Raw genomic sequence first — 25351 nt, forward strand, 5'->3', positions numbered from 1 at the left:
CTTGATTTTGTACGCTTTGACGTACATATCATAAAAAGTTAAAATCATAGCAAAACTTTGCTTTTGTAGCACTGAGCTGAAACGTTTGTAGAAACATCCAAAATTGTCAAACCTTTTACTTACTATTCTATCTTTTCAGCAAACAATTATTAAATGGCACTAATTTTAGACATAAGATTGGCAAAAGTTTTAAATATTTTTTTTGAAATTGACTATAAATCATTAGAATGGGTTACTTATCACCTTAAATTCTCTTCTAAAAATAATATTAATCCATTAAAATGAAGCTGAATTGATAAAAGTTCTTATTAATTTTCTAAAGGTGTTGCTATTCAAATTCACAAGACAACTGAACAGGCTTCCTTTGTATTCAGGGTGAGTTTTATCTCTTTTGTATCGTGACCAATGCTGGTGAAAATCTTCATGTGCAGTCTCAACAGCCTGTTTACTGAATTGTTCTAAGGGCAATTGTTTCATTTCAAAGTCCTTGATATGGTGGATTATTGTATGGATTTTGGTCGTGATGCTTCCAAGTTGGATAGCTAAATATGTGGCTTTATATTGATCAATTTTGAAAGGAAATTCCTTTTCTAGTACTTTTCCAAAGTATGAATTTACAACCAAATTAAAATTATAAAAGCTTCAATGACAGCAAGAGCTTGGATGGTGGAAGTTTCTTCTGCAAGACATTGTAAAAAATCAATATTTTTCAACAATTTCCTGCATTCATTGCCTTCAGTGTCCGCCGTGATATGGGCTTTGGTGAATGTGAAGCATGGCTAGCCACTTTTCAGCATCAGACCACACAGTTTTAAGAATTTTGAAGAGTTGATTGACTGTGCCCAAAAAAGGTGTAACATAAAGAAGTGTAATATCAAGAATCTGTGTATCCTTAGGTCCATTGATAATTGGTTTGTAAACAACATTGCCAAACATTTTGGCCTTGGCCAACACTCCACCTGATAGTTTAAAAGACTTGAGGTTTCTTTTGACTGAGCGAAGTGTTCTTAAACTGCTTCTGCTAGTAAGGTTCTTTGAGTCAATATCATACCAACGACAATGGTGCATGCTTCATGCTTGAGTTTGAAGTTTAAAGTGTGTTTGCAACTTTAAAGCATCCGCATTGATATTTGCCAAGTAACCAATATCGCGCCAATATTGGCATTTTAATATCACGCCAATATTGGTATTCAAATATTGGGGCAATATTGATTTACAATATTCCGCCAATATTGGCTAACAAAATTTGCGCAATATTGTTTCAGCGTGTTGTGCAAATATTGTCGAAGATACCCAATATCGCGCAAATTTTGGCATTCCAATATTGGCCAATATTGTTACTTTTACATATTCGTACGCATGCGTAACTTTATCAGAAATTTTATGAGGCCATTTTGTGTATTTTTTAATACTAAAATTTGACAACTTGTGCTATAAAGAATTTCTTAATAGTTACTTAAATATTATTTACTCACATTTTTATTTCATTAGTAGTAAGAAAAATCAACAACTTTCTACAATGACCTTACGTTAGCAGACATCATTAAGTTTTTTTTCTTATAAAAGCCTTGTTTTTAAATTAAAACTTAAGTTATGCAAAGAAGTGAAAGAATAGAATTCTTAGCTACCCAATTTAAACAGGTTGTACCACGAGTAGAGTGGATTTGACCTATTTGAAAAAAAGTGTATCAAGAGAAGAAGTGGGTTTAACATTACTGAAACACCAGAGGATCCAAAATCGAGAAAAACCGGAGTCGAGAAAAATCGAGAAAAAACTCCGTCGGAGTCGAGAAAAAATCGGAGCTTCGATAAAACTTTGTTATAAATTAAAAAAATAAATTATCTAGTTGATAATTAAACATTGTTCTTATATTTATTTTTTTTATTTTTATATATTTTGATTTATAATTTACAATAAATTTTTAAAAAAATTATATTTTTATATTCCTTAGTACTTAAATATTTTTCTTATCGCAATCTTTTAACGAATAAGTTTTATCTAATAAATGGCTTTCTAACCGGCATCGGTTAGGAAGAAGGCGTGAACTTTCGGTAAAATGCCCTTCCGCGGTGCTCTGTAATAAAGACTTCTTGGGGTACCTATAGTAAAAACTAAAAAAAGAATATTAAAAAAGTATTTATACTGAAGATCTTTTAAAATAATATTTTAAAAAGATGAAAACATTTATCATTTCATCAGAAAGTGAACTACGAAACTTTGTGACAAATCTGGAAGACGAGGAAAAACTCTTTCTGCTTCCGAGGAAGTTGCTTGAATTCTGTGGATTGCTAGTTCAAATTTCAAAACTGCTTCTGATTTCACACCAGTTACTTCGTATTCTTTTAACTGTTCGGTGAAGGTCTTGACTTTTTTTTGTAAAGGTAAACTACTAAATAGTTAAAATACATTAACTAATATCACACAAGCATCATATTTTAAAAGTTACTGTTTACAATATCTTTGCTTAAAAATTAAAAAATTCTTACTTTTTGACAAAAAAAGATATTTTATTATGCATTACATTTTATTATACTGCAACTGATTTTTGTGGATTTAAAAACTTCTATTATTAAAAAGATACTATTATAATCAAAAGAGTTTCTGAAATAGTACAATGGAAAAGTACGAGTATGTTCTATTATATGGTTTGGAATAGAATAAGCTTTTTTTTTGAGGTTTTTTCCACCTCCACCACCTGTCCCACTGTGCATTACTAACTGCATTGCGATGTAAATTTGTGTTGATATTGAACAAAGAGAACACTTATATTTTGAAAACAGCATGAACTATTGTAAAAGCAGCGTAGAAATAAAATAAGACTTTAATTATTTTACGAGTAAAAACTGATGTTTTCTACAAACCTCGTCGAAGTTCCGTCGAGGTTTCTCGATTTCTCTCGAACTCCGAAACTCCGAAAAAGCGAGAAAAATCCGACGAGACGGAGTTCCGAATGGATCCATTGCTGAAACACACAAAGAAGTGGTAGAAATATTGGTATTTCAAAGTATTATAGATTGAAACAGTAAGTTTTTTTACCCGAATTTTCTTCAAAGTTTTTGTTAATATAAAAAAAAAAGTCTTTCATTAATAGATATTTATTAATAAAGTAATTATCATCTATAATCTATCTGTTACCCATTTGATGATCATTTACTCAATTTTTTAAACGTTCTTCTAAAAGTAGAAGATAAAAATAAATCTAGATATAGTCTATACAAAATTATAAAAAAAAGTTGTAACTTTAATTAAAAAAAACTGTAACTTTAATTAAAAAGTTGTAACTTTGAAACTATAATTAAGCTATCGTGTGTGCAGTTTGATAATTAAATATAATATAAGTAACTGAGTACAATTACTTAATGCATGTCCAGAAGATGTTCATCAATTTCTCATAAATGTTACAAATAGACACCCTATATATAGATATAGATATATATATATATATATATATATATATATATATATATATATATATATATATATATATATATATATATATATATATATATATATATATATATATATATATATATACTTATTACACATGCTACAAAATTTGTGTTTTTCTAAAATTTTATTGTATTTAGAAAATTATTACATACACAATTGATAAACTGCATATACCATAGTATATACCATAGTATATACCATAATACATATAATAAATACATACAGTATAACTGTAACTTACATAGCTTAACTGTAATTTTTCATAAAATAATCCGGTCAAAATAAACATTTCAATTTACAATAATTCGCATAAAGCTGAAAATTGGTACATACCTTTAGGATATTATTACAAATAAAATATTAAAAGTCCCTACCGAATCCATATCTTCAAAAAAAGTTATAAAAGGTTAAAGGTTAAAAAAAATAGTTTTTATTTTTTTTCCAATTAATGATAAGTTTTATCATAATAAAGATCAAACAAAAGTATTGCATCATGAAAGTTTTTAATAAAATTGCGCATATACATTTTTATAAGAATTGCTTTTCCTGAGATATTGCAATGCTTGCGAAAATATATTTTGAGAAGATATTGCAAGAATATATTGCGAGAAAATATATAGCGAAAATATATTAAGTATAATGCCATTTTATGTAAAATACATTTCTAGAAAAGACATTGCGATTTTTGTGAAATTACGAAATTAATATTCATATAATATAATATAAATATTACGAAATTAATATACATATAAATAATATATACATAATATTTGCATATATTATTTATTATTAAATGCATATTATGTATTATGTATTCGTAGGCCTAGACATAATGCTGTGGCTGATACTTGTACAAACTAATTTTAAATGTTCTAATTTAGATCGTTTATTTTTCAAAATAACTTACTCTTAAAAATAAGTCTATGACTCAGAGAAATCGCTGTTCATATCTTCAAACATTTGACTAGGCGGGGGATAATTGGTATTATCAAATACCAATGATTGAATGTCCTCTCGAATGATTGCTGCCGCAGTTTTTAAAGTTCGAAATCGTTCTTCTTTATTTTGGCTTTTCTTCTAATACCAAGCTTGAATAAGAATATCACTATGATTGTCAAAAAAAATAGATAAACTTTAACTTTCCCGGTTTTTCAGTTATAATAATTTTATTACCGAACTTCAACTTTAATCGTGCCTTAATTGTTTTGTTATCTAAATGTGGATTTTTGCAAATATTTTTTAGTTTTTCTAATGAAAACTGGCAGTCATCGCTATTTTCAATTTATTTAAATATTTCTTCCATTGCAACATTTGTAGATTCATCTTGAGGACGACCGATTTTACACCCATTGGTTTGTCTCAAGAAAGAATTATAACAGGTATTATGATATTTAGCCTTAGCAGCAACTAAATCAAATTCATATTCAATGCGTACAGTAACCTTTTTTGCTTCCTCGTCAAAACGACTCCATGCTACCTTCAGAATTGATTCTTTAAAATCAAGAGTCGCAACTTTATGAATTTTACGCCGAACTTTCTTCGCTTTCTTCTTCTCGGCCTCCTCGTTTGCTTCATCGCCGCAAAATAAGAATCATTTTTTAAATAAAAAAGTGATTCACTTACGCGCGCTCTGGTACGAGGTAGACTATTTTCAGATGTGCTGACTTGATCTACTTCTTGCTGTCTTTTAAATGCAACAATAGTACTCTTCCGAGTGTACTTTTTACGGCACACTACATGAATCGTCACAGACTTCAGATCTTTCAGGTATTCGTAAAACCCGTCACTTCTTTTAACACTTGTATCAATCAAAGTCTTCATTCCACGATCAACAACAATAGTTTTACTTGCTATTAAAAGTTTACTACATATAAAACATAGTTGCGACATTTTAATAAAAGTATTAAACGGTTCCAATCGTAATAAAAAATACTGTTCGATACTCTTAACTGCAATAGAACATTCAACGCTAAAAGTATTTCATCGTTCGTAACTTTGTTCCAAGAATTTTGGAAAGTCAGACGAGAAAAATCAGTTGAAAAAATTAGTTGAAAAAAGCATTTTTCATCAGTTTATTCAAAAATGCGTTAAAATGCTTTTCGCTTTTGCTTGCTCTATTTTTATGATAAAACATTTCCTTTTTTTAAAAAAAAAAACAACTTTTATTATTCCTTAAACCTTGAATAACTTTTTTGCCGATATGGGATCGATGGGGACTTTTAATACTTTATTTGTAATAATGTGCTCGAGGTATGTACAAATTTTAAGCTCTATGCGTATTATTGCAAATCTACCACTTTTTTTTTGTCTATTTTGACCGGATTATAATTATTTAAGTATATAATAAATTTATAATAAATAGCAATAAATTGTTGTAACAAAAGTGATCTTGTAAGATATAACTCTAGTGAAATGTATTGCATACTTTTTCTAAATTTAAATAAAATTGGGTAAAGCCGATTTTTTTTATTTGTTCTTTGTTTTAAAATAAAGAAATATCATACAAAATTCTTTAGTTTTTTTTTATCAATCGCATAAAACTATTTTTGAGGAGTAAAAATTTTAAAAGTTTTAAAAAATCAAAATTATAAAAATTTCTTCTTTAAGTTTTCTGATATTTTGTAAAAATATAATCATTTATATTGACTAAAAATATGCTATTGTTATATACAATATTATAGGGAATGAAGAGATCAATAGTTTCAACTTGTTCTGCTAAGTCACATTATGTTAAAAGAGTAATTAATCGCAATTTAGGTGAAATTCACATAAATAGCAATACTGAGAATTACAATGACTTGCAAACAGCAATTGATGCAACTGATAGCAGTTTTAGTATTACCAATGAAACTGAATTATTATGCACAACTAACAGTACATGTTTACAAATAATGTATTACAAATATTGTTCTATTCAATAGTTTGATGAACATAATTTGCTGCATCAAAACTTGAATACTAAACAACATGAAGATGCTACCAATTCCCTTTCGTTGAGTTCGATGGTGCTGAGATATCATATTTTAAGGAAAAACAACCCTTGTTGAGTTCAACTAACAATTCTGATGATGACTATGATGTAACTAATGACGAGCATGGCTACTATCCCTCTTGTTCCAGTGATAACGAAGAGAACAGTGGTGAAGAAGCTACTTTAAAAGAACTGCTTGTACGCTGGTCAGTTAAACACAGTGTTACGTATTGTGCTTTATCAGAGTTGCTGAAGATTCTATCAAAATAAAATCCAGATTTACCAAAAGATGCTAGAACCTGATTAAAAACTAAAAGTCATAATTATCATGAAAGACATGTTTGGGCAAATTGCAGAGTTTGTTTGTTTTGGTTTACAACATCAGCTAACAAGTTTACTGGCCTTTAATTGTGTTGGTAGCTGCAAAGTCATTTTATTATTTAGCACCTTTGTATAAGAGCCCAGGGAAAGAGTTTTGATCGATGCTTTGCAGTGTTAAAATTGATGAAAATAATTATAAGCCTTTTTTAGTTTGCATTTTTTTGTGGCAATAACAAACCTAAAAGTTCATCTATCTAACTAATTTTGTCACAGAATTCAAGTTTTTGAAGGAGCAAGGTTTATTTGTAGGTGAAAACCACTTTACCATTCATGTTAAAATTTTTGTGTGTGATGCACCTCAACGTGCATTTGTCAAGTTTATAAAAGGACACAATGGGTATTATGGTTGCGAGTGATGCATACAAAGTGGAACTAGGGTTAGTAATAGAACCGTGTTTCCTGATTTAAATGTGAAAAAGAGGACAGATCTAACTGTTTAGCTTATTGCACATATAAATAGTGTGTATGGACGTGATAATGATCTGAGCTAATATAGTCCAACACAGACTAATATTTAGTAACAGTTCATTGACAACTACTGTGTTCCTTTAGTTTTTTGTTTCTTTGGATAGCTATAAAGCTGCTTTGGAACAGTTAGAAATGTTAAAATTAACATCAAGCATTGAAACAGCTATAGATGGTGATGAAGAACATAATATACCCCCAGCTAAGAAGCTTGCATGTTGTGCTAAAAGTGACAGTAGCACTGAGGAGGATAGCTGTCCATCGTTGTCACCCAAATTTAAGAAGCCTGTTAAAGCTAATTACAAAAACTAATACAACCTGCAAGTACAGCTTCAATTATAAAAAAATCTCAAAATACAAGTGTGTCATCTCCAATTCTATCTGTTACACCCTCTTCTCATGATGGTTCTTATTCACCTTCACCTTCTCCTAGCCAGAGCTTGGCAACTGTTATGCTACTTTAGGCTTACGATTTGCTGGTAAAAAATTATGTTGATTTTTTATTTGTTTAGATATTCATTGAATTTAGTTTATGATACTATTACGGTTTTGTTTACCTTCTTAGTTTTGTTTACCTTCTTAGTTTTGTTTACCTTCTTAGTTTTGTTAAACACTGAAGTTTATGCTATGTTGTTTGATATAGATCAAACCGATTGATTTTTGTTTACTGTGTAGTCAAAGTTAGTGTTATAAACTTTTTTATAGCATTTGAGAAAAAGAGTTTAGATCTGCCTGTCAGTATCCAGTATGATTTAAAGAAATTAAACAACCGCCTAATCAATATAAAAAAAGGTTTTGTGTTTCCTGCAGTAGACGGCATTCTTGATGGAAACTTAGTAGGACCATCTGTCTCAACTCAATGGAATTATTTTCCCATTAAAGAAGAAAATGACCTTCTAATCCTGGAAGAATATTTTTTAAAACAAAGACACCTTTCAATCTTTGGTATGTATCAGTGAACTGCAATCAGTTAGTAGGTTTTTAGAAATATGCTATATGTGCTAATAGCATTTTTTTTACTTTAAAATATGTAATAAATGAGTTTGATTTTAAATACTATTGTAAATATAAAGTGTAACTTATAAATTGTTTTCATTTATTTTATGCGTGTTCAACTACATTACATTTGTTATCTTTATTATTATTTTAGATGAACTTCCATGCAACAGTTGGAGGTGAAGATTAAAAAGAAATGACAACTGCAATTATGAATATTATAAAAGATAATGGCTAAAGAACTGTCTTCTTTATTCAATGTATGGGATATTCAAATTACCGATGGAAAACAGAAAGAAAAAGAGTAAAAACAAGTACGAAAGTAAAGAAAGAAAGTATTTTAAAATAGAAGATAAAAAAAAAGTCTAAGATGAAAATATTAAAAACTACTAAACGCTTGAATAAAAAAGAACAAATAATCAAACGGTTAAACGACGTTAACTTAATCAACCGTTCTAAAATTTCTTTTCAAAAGGATTTATATTTTAATTGAATTTTTTTAATTTTAAGTTTTTGCTTTTTATAATTAATATTTTTTTAATGATTTCTGATTTTCTTTGTATCGGAAATCAGTAATCTGTTCTTGTATGGTTGCCGCTTTAATAAACCTTTGCCGTTTTAATAAAAATTGATATTATTATTTGATTTTTAAACATTATTAATTATTTAATATTGTCATTAGTTACATGTTAAAAATTAGTGCCTTAAGATAATCAGCTTAAGATAATCAGCTTAAGATAATCAGCATTATTATTTGTAAGAGTTGTTAAAATAATTTTTTACAGAATATATATGAGTGATCGATTGTATTAAATCAAAACAGTTAAGCAACAGTCGTAAATCCAAGCTATAATATTGCTATGTTAACTACTATGGATGATACAGATCAAAAACCTAGCAATGAAAATAAAAAACGAAAGTAAAGTGGAGCAGCTTCCCACAAGTTAGCTAAGAAGGTTCGTTTGAACATGGATGCAAGCAAGTGCCACAAACTAACATCATTTTTAACTAAATTGTCAGATACTCAGTCAGTTACAACTTCTGCTGTAAATACGTTAGTGCCTGAAGATCAACACCTTTTTGAAAGTGTTAATACAGAAAGTCGTGAAACTGATGCGCCTGCTGAAAGATTTCAACACTACTTCGAGCAGACAAACGATAATGATACCAGGTCTACTTATTCTAAAAATGAAACATTTGATGAAAAAGAACTTGCCCCATATATCCCGGTACCAGTTACAACTGTTCAAGAACCACTTCTTCCTCAATCGGATTTCCCTTCAGATCCCGGACTATATAATAATAAAAGTTTGAGCGCAAAGCTGATAAGGAAGTTGCGTGAAATAGGACCATGTCAGCCAGGTCTACATAAATCTTTCCAATTTCCAACTGATGAGGCCGGCTGTAAGTTCCAAATATCTTGGTATACAAAAACTATAGGAAAGGGAAATATAAAAAGGAAAGGTATTGGCTTGTATTTTCACCTAGCAATCAAAAAATGTACCGCCACGCTTGCTGGTTATTTGCTGATTTTAAAGCTGAAAGTTATAGCAAAGAATGGTCTGATACAGCAGCAGGAATCAATAAGTGGAAAAAAGGGATGGAAATAATTGTTGAACACGAAACTTCTCACCTGCATCAAAATGCAATACGCCGGTATTTGCTAACTAAATAACGTATTTCAAATGATAAAACTGTTATATCTGGTTTAACTTTGTCAAGAATGTCACCAAGTAGAAAAGAATAGAGAAGCCTTGAAACGAATGATAGACGTAACGTTGTTCTTAGCAAAGCAAGGTTTATCATTTAGAGGACAGAGAGAAAATCAACAATATAAACTGGGTAGTAAAGGTACAACTAATAACGCTGGCAGTTTTCTTGAACTGTTAACTCTATTACCCAAATATGATCTTACTTTGGACAATCATCTTAGATATGAAAATAGGAATCAACTGCATTTAAGTCATGATGTAGAAAATGATTTAATTCAATCGCTTGCTTCTGAAACTTCATCCACAATCAACAATGAAGTTAAATTAGCCCAGTTTTTTTCGCTAATTATTGATTCAACTATTGATATTTCCAAAATTGATCAGATGTCCGTTTCATTAAGATTCTTTTTAAAATCAGGTGATGTTGTGGAAAGATTCATAGGCTTCTATAATTTAGAAAACAGCAACGCTGAACCATTTGCTGAGTTAATTTTATCAGAGCTTGAAAAACGAAACATTGATATTAAACTCTGCAGATGACAACCATATGACGGTGCTTCTGTGATGTCTGAAATTAAAACTGGTCTTAACACTCGAATAAAAGCGCTTTCACCGAATGCCATCTATGTTCATTGTTTTGCTTATGTTTTAAATTTAATAACCATTGAAGCAATGTCTGTAAACAGTGATGTCCATTTGTTTTTTGGCACAGCTGAAAAATTGTATATGCACCTAACGTCTAGTTTATCACGACTTCATATTCTCCAAGAGCACCAGAAACGTCTGTATAAATCAACAGTAGACACTCTGAACCGACTTTCTGATACAAGATGGACAAGTGGGAAGCATGCAGTTGATGCTGTTGTTGAATCTTTTTCTGCTATTCTAGCTACTCTTGAAGATATAAATCTAGGAGAATCCAAAGCGCATACAAGAATTGTTAGAGCAGAAACTATTGGACTATCAGTTTTAATAAAAAAAACATTTATTTGTTTTTCTTATGTTATTTCTGCAAAAGTTGTTAAATAATATTTTTGTGTTATCTAACTATTTGCGACAAAAAGATATAGACGTTTTATATGCAAAACAGTTGATTGATGTAACAAAAAAAAAAGTTTGTTGAAATGAAACACGATGCAGCTTTTGAAGTTCTACATTTAGCAGTCAAATCATTTATTAGTGAAAAATGTGCGAAACTAGATGTAGAAACTGAATTTAAAGAAAGGCGAGTTGCCAAAAAGAAACGTATGATAGGAGAGCTGTGGAAAGATGAAAGAGTAGATGATCCAACTACACGCTTTAAATGTGAAACTTACTTCAATGTTTTGGATACAATTATAACCCAATTAAATGAACGATTTCACGACTTTAGTAACATAGTTACACATTTTGATTGCCTTGACCCGTCAAAATTTTCCGAAGAAAATGTAAATTCATTTAAAAGTTTATGTCAAATTTATTGCAACGACGTAAATACTAAAGAAGCAGTCGTAGAGTATGAGACTTTCAAAGATGTGCATGCATCGATATCCTCATCGCTGACAACTAACTTACAAATGAAAGATTTAATTTAATTCTTGATTGAGAAACAGATGGCACCCGGTCTCCCTAACTTGTCTTTACTTTACAAAATCTATTTGACTCTTCTTGTTACATCTGCTAATCCTGAAAGAAGTTTCAGTAAACTAAAGATTATAAAAAGCTATCTTAGATCGATAATGACAAACGAACGTCTTTCTGGATTAGCATTAACTTCTATTGAACGAGAGTTCGCTGAAAGCATTGACTTTGGCTTCTCAATAAATTGTTTTGCTTTAATGAAATCTCGCGGAAAAAAGTTTGTCTAAACTATCTGAAAAATTAAATTTTTTCTAAATGCTAACTTTTCTAATATGTCTAGTTAAATACATTTTTAAATGACTGAACTATTTCAGTAATATTAAATGTTTCTTTTTTTAAAAAAGATAATTCTTAACTAAAATTAACGTAGGTAACTCAAAAAAAAATTAGGTTATTTAGTGTCTTACAGTATGTAATATGTATAATAAAAGTCAAATAAAACCACTTATAAAGTGTTTTAGCCATAAGTGTAATTTTCAGGAAAATAATTTCTGGGGCATAAAATACCACACTTAACCCCGGTCGCCCCCTATATACTAACTTGGCCCCCCCCGCGACACTAAACTTCAATCCGCCACTGCGCGGAACCCATTTCTAATTCGGGCAAAAAAGCTTATCTACCTATATAACATTTTAAAAGTTAACATTAAAATAGTGAATTCATGAACTGCGTATGGTTTTTCTTATTGATAAATGAAAAGAAGTGATTTTTTTTTCACAGATTTCCAGTTCTTAACTAAGAATTTCGCAAAAAGTGGACTATCGCATTAAAATGTGAGAAGTTTACTATATTAAAGCACTCGATTCTTTGCAGCAATTACTTTTTACTTATTTAAGTCATTATTAAAACGAGTTTTCGAAGTATCTTTAATTTATTGAGAAATTTAGATGCTCTTAACATTCATTTTTACTTTTATTTCGCATGTCGGATATAGCTCTTACCCTTATTACAAATGGTGGATTAAATTTGTAAACAAGAAAAGCGGCTTCACTTTTCGTCCAATAAAATCCCGCAAGTTGGACATCTAGTATATATAATATATCATTTTATTTTAGATACTGCGTTTTTTATTCTTGGCTTATAAATTTTTTTTATTGCTCTATCATTTTTCAACTTAAATTAGCTAAATTAAACACAGAGTTTGTATTACTTAGTAATAGATCGAGAAGAATCTCGTATTTCACATAACAGTTCTTTAAAATACTTGAACATTAAACTATGTAGCTAATTTAAAAAAATAACACAGATTTATCATTAGTGTAGAAATACTATGGTCAAATATTGACACAAAATTGTAAAGTTATCGACGATGAACATTATCACTGTAGCCAATGTTTTTTGATAGAAAAACACAAAGGTCAAGTCCTCAGGTGCAGGACATTTATCAAAAATTCACAAGGTTAGAACTTTTACATCAAGCAGTAACTTGAAGTCATCTATTTCTTGTTCACAAAATATTACCAGACAAACCAATCGTTGAAATGAAAAATGATCAACTTTTACGTAGATGGTGCAGTTGCTCTATAGCTTGTTCATCAAAATATGACTTAAGTTGTGATCTTGTCTTTTGGTTTTCTACAGATCTACTACCATTTTCTCATCTTGATAATGAAGGATTTAAAACTTCCCACAGGTTTTGCTGCGAGTCAAGTTGGATTACCTGATATGTATAAATCTTTCATTTAATCTGTATTGGAAAGTTTAAAAGATATTGATGCAGCATCAATTTTATTTGATGCCTGGACTGACAAGTTCAAAATAATTAGTTATGTCTAAAGTGTTCCATTATTAAAAAAAAATTTGCATGGAAAAATTTTTACTCTAGCTTGTTTGCCTTTAGAAAGTCATAATTGTCATAATTTTATCAAAGACTTTGTACAAGAATTTTTTCAGAGGCGTTGTAGAGATATGAGGCTACATACTGTGCATGATGGTGCAGCGAATATGATGAAAACCTCTAAACTTTTAGGCTCATAGGATCCACAACATTGTCTGGCTTATATCCTGCATTTAATATTGACATGTGATGGTATAAACAGTTGTACTGAAACAAAATGTTTGCTAGAAAAATGCAGACGAGTTGTAACCTGCCTGAACTTCAAATCAACTTTACTTTTAGAGGAATCGCATCGTGAAGCAGACATAAAATTATACAATAATCTTCGAAATCTTGCTGAAGTGAAAGACATTGATGATTTAGAGCAGCAATTTCCCATTCAAATTTGTGTTGAAGCAAACATGATCAAAGCAAACAATTTAGATATTGCTTGTAAAGAGAAATGTGATGATAATTTCATAAAAAGACAGCATAGAAGTCTAAAACAGCAAATAGACCAGTTATTAGATCCTGAAGAAATTTTACTTAAGAAATGGGGTAGACAAGACCTTTGTTTAGATAATGATGAACAAGCCTTGATTTCAGAATTGGTTAGATTTTTAAAACCGTATGAATGATTAAGCAATATGGTCAGTGCTGGAAATTCACTTTCTATTTTGCCATTTGTTAAATACAAAATACAAAAGCAACTTCTGCAAAAACATGGTATTTTTTAGATCTCGCGACAAAAATGTTTTGTGCAAGAAATGAAAGAAAAGAAAGTTTGTTGGAGAATGGTTTAAACATAAAAGTGACCCAATTAGATTTAATTTAAGGTATTTTATGTCTATACAACTAATAGCATCAATAAAATAAATTTTTGTTTTGGAAAAAAATACTGAAACACCAAAAAAATTTGCTGCAAAAACTATTATTTTTTTAATATTATTTAGTTGTGGAATATGGAGTAGTTATTTGTAATTGTTAGACATTTTTAAATATTTTGTTAACTGATTGAGTTCATCAAGTATCATTTGTTTATTCTTGATATCACTTTTTATTAAATTTTTTTATCTTTGTTTTTAGTTATATCAGAGTCAGAAAATGATAATGATTCAAAAACATGTTCTAGTGCTAAGCAACAACCACTTCAAGAGATAAAGAAAAGCGTTACTTTTATAGAAAAAAATCATGACTCTTTTTATTCAGTCTAATTTGAGTTTTAGTTTTAATTGAAAAATAAAAGTTGGCTTAATTTAAATTTAAATTTGTTTTCTTTTTGTCAAAAACAATACTAGTTATATTTCAAAGCAATTTGCGCACCCAGAAGTCAGTAACTTTATTTGTCAGCCAGTATCAGCTATTTGGTCAAGTTGCTAAGCTTTTAGCCATCTCATATAAACGTCAGCCAGCAAGATACATGTTTTAAGCATGGCTTTAAACTCTACCGATAAGTGTCAGAGTTAAAAGTTCCTTTGATACAATTCATGCTTTTATTACTTATCATTACTTGTGATATTATCAGGGTTTGAATTCTATTATAACGTGGTCGCACAAAATAGCAGGATTTAATTCTGTTGAGATATTTGACCAGTTTTTTCTTTTAAGACTGCAGTAACAATTTTTGGATTAGTATTTTAATGATTAGCTTCTTGGTTTATTTTTTTATGATTGCTAAATGGTCGGCCTTTATGATTAAATTTTTGTAATCCAAAGTTAAGCCATATTTTTGTCTAATTTTCGCTCAGGGTTAGGTTAGTGATTCTGAACTAGTTTTGTTTAAAGATAAGAAAACTAAGCTAATAAAAATTTAACTACAAACAAGCTTGTGATGACCAATTGCTATGGTTAAACTATTAACACCGTAAATAAAAAAATACTTTTTGACCGTATTGGGCTATAAAGAATGTAAGTGGTTCAGAGTCAGCTTTTTTTTTTCTCTACCACTTTACTTGTTTTGTTGATTTTGTATTTAACAATTCGCGCATGCAAAAGCTGAAATAACATTGTTAAACATTTGTTGACATCAAAATAGGTTTTCTCGGCGAATTTTATTGGTGTTGGATTTATTTGAATAACTATTTAACTATAAAAAAATTAACCTCTTTTGTCCAAGAATTACTTAAAAATGTATCAATTTTTCTACTGCCCCCATGTTTATAACAGGTCAAAGTTACATTAAGAAAAAATTAGCTTCCGAGATTCAGCTCAAAACTGTTAACATGATAAAACTACATGAGCGTTAGGCAGTAAGCTGAACTCTTTTTGACTAGGAGATTTCTAATCACGGTTGATTTAAAGATTTCAAAAATGAAAAAAAAAAGAAAAAAAACAAAAAAACAGAAAACCTTCCGAAAAACATTACATAGAAACGCCATTGTTTATTTTACTTACACAAGTCCAACAAAAAGACCTTTAGTGAGTGAATTAAGATCTATAAGTTCCTTTTACATAACTTCTAAATTTGTAAAAGTAATTTCAAAATTAGAATTTTGTTGCTCATCATTTAATACCATTGCAATTAGTGTTACATGCAATCGCCTAGTTATTTAAGCCTCACACGCTTTTGTTTTTGTTATATAAAACGAACAATTCCATTTGCTCTCTCTTCTTATAAAATAAAAACAGATCGCGGTGTTATAGATAAAATATAAACTTAATTATTTCGCATTCAAGTAGCACGACAAATAGTAATTAGGACTTGGTGTAAGTGATGGATGCTATATAACATTCTTCTTTCATTTTTCAAACATCTCCGAAAACCTATTTCAGCTTTATCAAAATGTTGTTTATTAAAGAAGCAAATACATTCAAGTTCATTTTATTTAATATATCAGCAAGTTTCTTTCTTAAAACATCTTATCACATATTTTTACGTCTCTAAACCTTTTTCAGCTTTATCGAATTGATGATTTTTATATAACTAAAAAAACGTAATTATTAGTAATTAGTGTTAATGCATGTTCCTCTTCTAAACCTTCTTTTTGCATATTTGCTTCATTTCTAACCATTCCTTCAGCGTTATCGAAGATTTTTTTCACATCAGCAAGTTGCAACCATTACATTTTATTTAGTGCGTAAGCATGTTTCTCTCCTAAAACAATTATTCGCATATTTTCCACATGTCGAAATATTTTTTCAAAGTTATCGAAATCTTACTTTTTATATAAGCACATTGCAACCCACCACTTGCTACTAAGTGTATCAGCACGTTTCTTTCCTAAAACTTATTTTCGCATACTTTCTGCATCTCTAAATATTTTTTCAGCATTATCAATTTGCTGTTTTTTAAATTAGCACAGTGCAGTACAATACTTAGCATATAGTGTTTCAGAGTGTCTCTCTCTTAAAACTTTTCTTTAAATAATTTCTGCATCTCTAAATATTTTTACAGTGTTATTAAAATCTTGCTTTTTAAACAAGCACGTAGCAACCCAATACTTCCTACTTAAAGTATCAGCATGTTTCTCTCCTAAAACTTCTTTTTGTATATTTTCTATTTCTCAAAACTTATTTTCACCGTTATCGAAATATTGCTTTCCATATAAGCAAATTGCAATCCTAAACTTAGACTTTAATATATCTGCATGCCTCTCTGCAAAAACTTTTTTTTCCTAGAATATTGTTTGCAATTTTTAATGACCCGACTTTAATTAGTTTTTCTTTTAAATATCGTTTTGATAACTCGAGAAATGCATTTTCGTCATCTAATTAAATGACCAAATCCTCGTCGACTATCATTTGTTTCTGTCAAATCCTCGATAATCGAAACCTGTGCTTCACAGAAACATGTGATGAAACCTTCACGGTGATTGTCTTCTGAAAAATAATGAAAGGTTTATTAAATTTTCTTTCTTCACAATTTATCAAATAATTTTTTTGTACAGCTCTTGCCTTAAGTAAGCTAATAGAAAAGCAAATGAGTTTTTATCTTGACGTTGATTTAAAAATTTTTGTCGCTGTTTTTGACAACACATTGAAATTTATTTCTTAATTCAAATGATTTTTTTGCCCTATAAATTAGAATATAGGACTTTTTTTCATATGTTTCAACATCAAGTCTATGCTTTTATCATACTTTTCAATGTAAACCATTTGAAACATATGATAAAAATTCAGAATTTAGTGATTCATAATAATCAAACTTGCAAAGTAAAAAAAAAATTCAGTTAAACAAAAGCAAAAAAGCGCAACTTTATTTCTTAAACATTTAAATAAAGTTGCACTTAAAGGTATAGAATTGGAGCCTTAATGAATATTCAAACACCGGATCCCTGTGACAGCTTTGCTCCCAGAGACTAAGTATTATAAAAACGAAGCGATTAAATGAAGAAAATTGACCTGACATTGTTTATATTGAAACAGTTGCCAATAGTTGATCTCAAAGAAAACCTATAATTCTAAAGATAAAGTTTGGTATTGTATAGGAAAACAGAATAGCGTTTGTCGACCTCAAACATATATATTGTCGAATATTTCCAAAAATGTCAATTGAGTACAAAATTTTTTCAATTTTCTTTTAAATTTGCATCTTAATGAAATAATTGAAAGGAAAGTTACTTTCCATGTTACATTTTGAAAAGATCAACTTCTACACTTTTTAGAAAGGTTCTGAAGATGAAAATAAAATTTTTGATGTATTATTTCCTCTTATTATTAATCATAAAGTTTCAAAACAATTTTCAATAATAATTTTGTAAGTGTAGAAGTTTATCATTTGTTTATTTAATCTCCTAAAAAGTTTTTTTTCCAGTTTCAATTTAATATTGTATCAGTAGGAAATTTATTACTTATATGTAGCAGGTCGATATCATTTGAAGAACCGACTTTCATAATGTTTCCGACGTATGCAGGATCTATAATTTTCCACCAAAACATAAAGATATCTATTAAGTTAAATGATTAGATGGCTTTAGAACATTAGGATCACTTCTAAATCAAAGAATTTTTTTCTGCTTTGATCAGAAGCAGTCAAGCTTTTGTAATGCTTAGTCAACTGAAGCATATTTCCTTAGAAAGCAAGTACTAAGTTATGACAGGATAAGATGATGTCTGACATAACTTTTGGAAGTCAAAATATTGTGCTTTTTCGATATACTCTGAAGCTGAGTACAAGCCATTTTCCTATTTTTTTTTAATCTCATACCATAACCTTTTTCGTGAGAGATGTTATGACCCATATCGAACCTAAAGTCGAGTTTTATTCAACATGAGTTGTCTGTCCAATAGAAAATATTCTCTTGAAGGTATATACTATTTTCTGACTATTTCGACCCTATGTTAAAAATCCGTTCCGAGAATTTATAGCGTTTTATTGTTTAACCTTTGCTCTTTAGTCGGACTTGAGTCTGTGAACGAATTTTTGAGTATAAAAAACTAAATTTTATTTTGAAATAGTTTTTTTTTATAGCTTTATTGAAAATGGCACATAAGAGAAAAAACGTCATAAAATTGCTGGATATGATTTTAGAAAACGAAGAGCTTTTATATTTAGAGTAATAATAGTTATGATCAATTATCTACCATTTACAAATTGATTATAAATCAATCGAAAGAAGCATAGATAAACTGATGATAAAACTACAAAGTATTGCATGAAAAGTAAAATATACGAGGTGTGTTCAAAAGTAAAATTCATTCCAAAACTGCTGAATTTCGACCAAAAAAGCAATCGCATGAACATCGCTCAGGAGCCACTAAATGACGTCAATGACGATCCAAGTTTGCTTGAAAGGGTCATAACTGGTGATGAAACATGGGTGTACGTTTATGACGTCGAAACCAAAGTACAATCGTCACAATGGAAGCACCCTGAATCACCATGACCGAAAAAAGCACGTCAAGTTCAATCAAATGTTAAGGTTTTGCTTACTGTTTTCTTCGACTAAAATGGCGTAGTTCATCATGAGTTCATACCACAAGGTCGTACGGTTAATAAGGAGTATTACCTTGAAGTTATACGACGTTTACGTGAAGCAATCCAAAAAAAACGCCCCGATTTATGGCAAAACAATTCATGGCTTTTGCACCACGATAATGCACCTGCTCACTCGTCGTTGCTTGTTCGTAATTTTTTGGTCAAAAAACAATACCTTTGCCTCCATATTCACCAGATATGGCTCCGTGTGACTTTATCTTATTCCCAAAAATGAAGAAAAACTTAAAAGGCCGTCGTTTCACAAGCATAGATAACATTAAAAGCGCATCGCTGAGTGAACTAAAGGCTATCCCAAAGATCGAATTTGAGAAGTGCTTTAAGGATTGGCAGAAGCGCTGACACAAGTGCATAGTATCTAATGGGGACTACTTTGAAGGAGACAACATTAATGTAGACGAATAAAGCAATACTTTTTTGAAAAAAACGAAAATTCCGGGTATTTTTTTAACACACCTCGTATAATATCTTACCAAAGATATCTCTCAGCCAAAACGACTGCTTTTGTATAGTCTCTTTTAATTGGCTACTTAAACTTAAAAAGCTTTTCTCGTTACTGTGTACAAAACCGCTTATAAGACGTGAAAAATTACGCAGTCTCTCATTTGTATCAATTTCATGAGCAGTTGCGTTGAATAGTAAACGAACAACAGCGCAAAATTTCATTAAAAAAAATGAACAAACTAATATTGCTGACTTTGGACAGAAAATTTTAAAAGACCAAGCAATTCAGAATCACTTTCATCTAGATAAAAGCTAAGCTCTTTTTGTAAGACGTTTACTTTTCCTCTGCAAAACATAGTGAGGACTACTTCACAGATTTTTTAAATATGCTCCTTTTTATTTGTATCAACCGCTCTAATGATTCTTTACTTTTGGACTTTTGTTCGAGAAAGTCTAGAAAAATCAATGTCTGTAGTTCGGTCATGGTTTTGACAAACTGAATACTTAAGTTAAACAACGTTGCTTTCAAATAAAGTGGTACAGAGAACAAAGCTACCCCGTTACGGGAAGAATTCGAGAAAATTTCTAGATCAATTCTCAAAATTTCATTTACCGAAAGATCTTTCAAGAAACTCTTTTTTCCATTTTTGTTTAAACTCAAAATCTGTAGGTTTATTACATTTTTGTTGTCCTGAACTGTCCTCCAGTATCTTATTACAGTAGCAATATTTCTGCTTAGAATACATTTGCATATTTCTAAGCCATCCATAATAAATATTGTCGCTCTCAACGAAAAAATTTCATATCGGTTTTCAAAGTGTTTCCTTTCAAAATGAGTTGCTTCATGTTTGAAACATTTTGAAGTTTATTAATTTTATTATAGTTAGAATAAAAAACAAAATTAAAGTGTTTCCGATGAAACCCGTTCGTCCAACGGTAAATACCACTTTGCAGAAAGTTTGTTTTTCCTATACCCTTTAGCCCTGATATCAAAATCATCTGTGAGCTTTTATCAAATGCATTCTCAAACGTCACTGGTTTGCAATTACTTTGCTTATGACAAAAATACTCCCACTCGGATCATCTTAAATTCTTCATTTCTTACTGAACCTAACTTTAGATTTCTAATAACAGGATTAAGATCGTATCTTCCACTATGTTATAGTTGATGCTTTGTCCCGTAAGTGTTTAGATAAAATGCTTGCAGCTAGTCCCTATCATCTAAACAAGGGAGATTTTTTAATTTAAAGGACTAAAGTGCATTAAAGCATTAGCATATTCTAGTTTAGACCCATCTATTCTAAATTTGAACTTGAAAATTTTGCACAAGCAGCTTTTTTACCTTACAAACCTGTGGGGGCAATAGTAAAAGTTTATTAAAGCTATTTATAAGTTAGTTTAGACGTAATGCCTATTCTGTTTGTTAAGAGCCATTTTTCATACAAATACGAGAAAGAGCAAGAGTAATCTTTATGTTATGCCTGATATTACAACATAATAAAATTATTATGAAAGATCTCTGAGATCTCTGAAGACTAAAGACAAACGATTTGAAAAAGAAGTTAGTTTTCAACTTTTTTTTATTTTTCTTTTTTCTTTTACTTCTCATCAGCCATGGGCAGCTGTGGAAAATGGTATGTTCGACGCTTTCCTACATTAGCTCGTTTAACGTCTTGGCAAGAGATAGTCAATCACCCCGACGGATCTGCCTTGAGAAATTCTCGGTTATAGAAAAACGAGCTTGAACGAAAGCGGTAAAAGAGAAAACAAATAAATACCCTGATCCTCCACCCGACTTTAGCAGCTAAATTATCGAGTTAGCACCACCAACTCATCATATTAGAAGACCTTACGATACTTTTTTTAAAATTCAATCTTTAATAAAACAAATTTCCATTAACTAAATAACTTTTTTTGTGTGTATGACGTCATTTTCTATTTAGACTTTAGGGTTTACAAAAAGATTTCGTTGTGTATAATACATATGCGTGGCTATTACCTCACGCCCTTAAAATATATATATATATATATATATCCTCCAGAGCCACCGGGCTCTTTTGGACATATTCGTGGGAATTTATAATTTGAAATATATAAGTGTGGATATTACACCTTACTCTAAAAATAAACACATAAATTCTCCAGACCCACCGGGATCTTTTGGAGATTATCGTAGGAAGGTGGTTTTTCTTTCTTTTTTATTATTATTATTTTTTTTAAAGCGTAAACTTTAGGCCTGGATTTTCGGATCACTTAAAGCATTGTTTAAGAAAATATTTTAAGGAATTTTTCCGCATTTATTTCTTTTGTATATATTACATTTTGATTTGCAGATGTATTTTATTTCTCTTTTTACACTTTCTACTACATTCGTAGCAGTTTCATTTTTGTTTTCTTTGACCATTACGTCTCATAACTTTGTTATTATTACGTTAGTAATCGGTGTCACTAGTTCTGCTGAGGGATCGTTTTATGGAATCTTGATGTAAAAAATTGCGTGGACAATGTTGAAATTTTTTTCTGGGAGAAGCGTCTCGTAGAGTTTTTTGGAAAGCCTTTCCAAACGTTCTTGCTTTTTTGCAAAACAAGAAAGGATACAAGGTACTTTTGGTGAGTTCACAAGTTTTTCACAACGTTCAACCCATTCCGCGGTTCTTTTTCCAACTTTTGATTATTTTCGAGGGTTTGAAGGCCATATGTGAAGAAGTCTTTACAATACGTTTTGGCTAGGTCCTAGTACATGATAGTCGAAGCTGCGTTCCCATATACTCATCCATGGCAGGCTTTTCTGGAACGTCCCGTTCTATTTACTTTCCGTGTTTTCTATCTTTTGCGCGTTAAAAGGAGGTTAATATTTTTTGTCATTTTAGGTTTGATTTTGAAGATGGATAGGTTTTTTTTTAGATTTTCTATCACGTCTTTATAATAGAAAGGTGGACTGTTTAGCGCTTTTGGGAAATCGTTTTTGGTTAAGAAGCGCTATTGCGGATGTTTCTTTGTCTCTAGGCCGCATAAAAACAGAGCCGAAAGATATTTCTGAAAAGAGATATTCTCGTGGGGGTGGTCCACATCTTGAATTTGCAGGAAGTTGGTGGTCCTCAGCGCTAAGACCTGTTGCGTCACATCGAGAATACCAAGTCCTCCTTTTGACGGGGGCAAGTTCATACTTTTTTGTCTCACTGGCTCCGCGTAGTCGTTTTGCCGTAGGTATACGGACATTTCCTTTTTTATTTCTTTTTCCGTTGTTTTGTTATTGGGGAAAAAGTCTGATACAAAATAAACCTTAAACAAAGCGAGCGTATTGACGTATGTGCTTTTGCGCCGAAGTGAGACGTTTCTGTATTTAAAAGACTTTAACTGAGTTTTAAACTTTTAACGGGCTTTTGCCATTAAGCGTCAGCAGTAATGCGCAGGTCCGTGTAAAAATTTATTCCTAGTATTTTAATCCCGCTCTAATTGCGCCAGGTTATGATGGAGTTGTTTCGGTTTTTTTTTTTTTTTTTTTTTTTTTGTATTGCGTTTGTAAACGACGTTGTCAAATCCACTGAGCGCAAGTCCTTGATTTTTCTTTCGTTAACGTTGGAGCCCGTAACTTGTTTGAAAGCGTTTAAGATCTTAAAAAGCTCGGTTATTGAATCGAGGTTCCTGGCGAATATCGTCGTGCCTTTTGCGTATTGCAGTACCTTAAGGCTGTTTTTGGTGCCTGGGATAGGAATCCCTTTGATATTTTTGTTTTATCTCAAGTGACAAAGATTACACCGCTTAGCAGTGCAACATGAAGAAGATCAGGTCTCCTTGCCTTACGCCTCTGTTTATGTTGAAGGGTTTTCACCCATATACACGTTGTTAATGATTAGAGACTGGGTGTTTTTCATGGTTTGTTTTATCGCCGTTACAAAGTTTTTAGCTAGGTTAAACCCTTCGAGCGCTCTAAAAGGAAACTTTCGGTCTATTTTGTCAAAAGTCTTCTTTTGATTTATTGTCAAAAGAAAGCTTTCGACGTTTTTACTGTTTGTATATCCAACTATTTTTCTCGTCAGGAAGATTGTTTGTATATCCTATTTTTCTCGTTAGAAACAGGTTAGAGAAGATTTGTCGCAGGATTTTTGCTGGCCTCAGCGCGAATGCTTTCGTAAAAATATTATAGTCGGCGTTCAGCAGAGATTTTGGCGGCCAGTTTTGTATCATTTTTGGGTCTCAGTTTTTTCGAAAGAAACTGATTAGGGCTGTTCTCTGAGACCATGCAGTTGGTTATTCCTGTCAAAAAGCTTTTCATTAGCAAGTGTTGTCATTTCCTCCTCGTAAACATCTCAGTATTCATGCTAGAACTCAACCGGGATCCCGTTTATCTTTGGCGGTTTCCCTTTGCTTGGGGATTTCGCGGCGTTGCGCAGATCTTCGGTACACAATCGATTGAAGAGGTATTTAAAGTATCTGCAGTGCAAAATACAACTACAGTTCCATATAAGATTAAAGATAATGGAGAAAAACAGCTGGAACATTTAGCGAAGCGAAAATGCTGAAAACATAACAGGATATTCTTTCAATTCATGGATAAGTAATAAAGATATATTTTACATAAATAGTAACGATAAAATAAAGAAAATCTAATGAATTTTCAAAATTTCTAAATAGATATATTCAAAAATTGTCGAAAATACCGCAATCAGCAGTGAATGATACTATTTGTCGGTTTAAATGTACTGGTACAAATAAAGATAGAAAAAGAACTAGACGCCTTTGCAAAACATCAAATGCTGAAGACAAGTCAATTATACTCTCATGTAAACGAAGTAGACAATTAACAGCCCAAAAAATGACATCTAACTTCAATGCTGCTCATAATAAAACTATTTCAGAAGAAACTGTAAGATGTCGCTTGAAAGCTCTTGGCTTAAATGGAAGAGTAGCTGTTCGAAAACCTCTTTTAAAGCAATATATTGGAAAAAGAGACTTCAATGAGCTCTAGCACATTTAAATTGGACAGATATACACAGGCGAAATGTATTGTGGACGGACGAATCCAAATTTCTTGTTTTTTGAAAAAAGTGATGGATCTATGTGCGACGAACAGCTACTAATAAATTTGATCCACAGTGTATACACAGCCTACGCTAAAATATGGTGGGGGACTGTTTTACTTTTAATCAAGCTAATATTCTCGTGATAATAAAAGGAATTCTCGATAAGAGTGGATACTATAAGATATTATGTAAGCATGCCATGCTTTGTGGAAAGCGTCTTATTGGCTACGGGTTCACCATGCAACAGAATAATGAACCAAAACACGCATCTAAATAATGTATAAACTATTTTCAAAAAAGAAGAAGCTCGCAGGGAACTGAAAATAATAACATGGCCCCCAAATTCCCCTGATCTCAACCCAATTGAGTTACTTTGGGATAAATGGATCGTGAGGTAAGAAAAGAGTGTCCTACATCAACAACTCATTTGTAGTCAATTTTGCAACTGGTGTGGGAAAATATTTCTCCAATTTATTTGGATAACTTAATTAAACGTTTGGGGTATTCCATGAGAAAGTGGGACAAATATTCTAGT

At 30.9% G+C, this 25351-nt stretch overlaps 4 protein-coding genes and 2 pseudogenes across 5 annotated transcripts in view; 2 read left to right on the plus strand and 4 right to left on the minus strand.

Moving 5' to 3' along the window:
* The window catches only part of LOC145186651 (mannosyl-oligosaccharide glucosidase-like), a 405622-nt gene that overhangs the window by 312841 nt on the left and 67430 nt on the right, over positions 1 to 25351 (minus strand). The window lies entirely within an intron of this gene.
* Positions 1 to 25351, minus strand: part of LOC149884515 (dynein axonemal assembly factor 4-like) — a 381661-nt gene that overhangs the window by 288880 nt on the left and 67430 nt on the right. The window lies entirely within an intron of this gene.
* The window catches only part of LOC145186554 (uncharacterized), a 246865-nt gene that overhangs the window by 154084 nt on the left and 67430 nt on the right, over positions 1 to 25351 (minus strand). The gene's annotated exons all lie outside the window — the stretch shown is intronic.
* LOC149884531 (uncharacterized) lies at positions 4734 to 5341 on the minus strand (annotated as a pseudogene).
* Positions 10028 to 10516, plus strand: LOC149884532 (zinc finger MYM-type protein 1-like). Its single transcript, XM_090094503.1, has one exon. It carries the CDS (start codon positions 10028 to 10030, stop codon positions 10514 to 10516), a length of 489 nt encoding a protein of 162 aa, XP_089950629.1.
* On the plus strand, positions 11695 to 14627 carry LOC149884533 (uncharacterized; annotated as a pseudogene).

The sequence above is a fragment of the Hydra viridissima genome, unplaced genomic scaffold (genome assembly GCF_058129835.1).
Source record: "Hydra viridissima isolate aposymbiotic clone 2 unplaced genomic scaffold, HvirCarnegie_v1 scaffold_8, whole genome shotgun sequence".
In the NCBI taxonomy this organism is placed as follows: domain Eukaryota; kingdom Metazoa; phylum Cnidaria; class Hydrozoa; order Anthoathecata; family Hydridae; genus Hydra; species Hydra viridissima.

Bases quoted from the DNA above. Each gene is read 5' to 3' on its own strand.
- LOC149884532 (XM_090094503.1), top strand. From the start codon at position 10,028: ATGATAGACGTAACGTTGTTCTTAGCAAAGCAAGGTTTATCATTTAGA.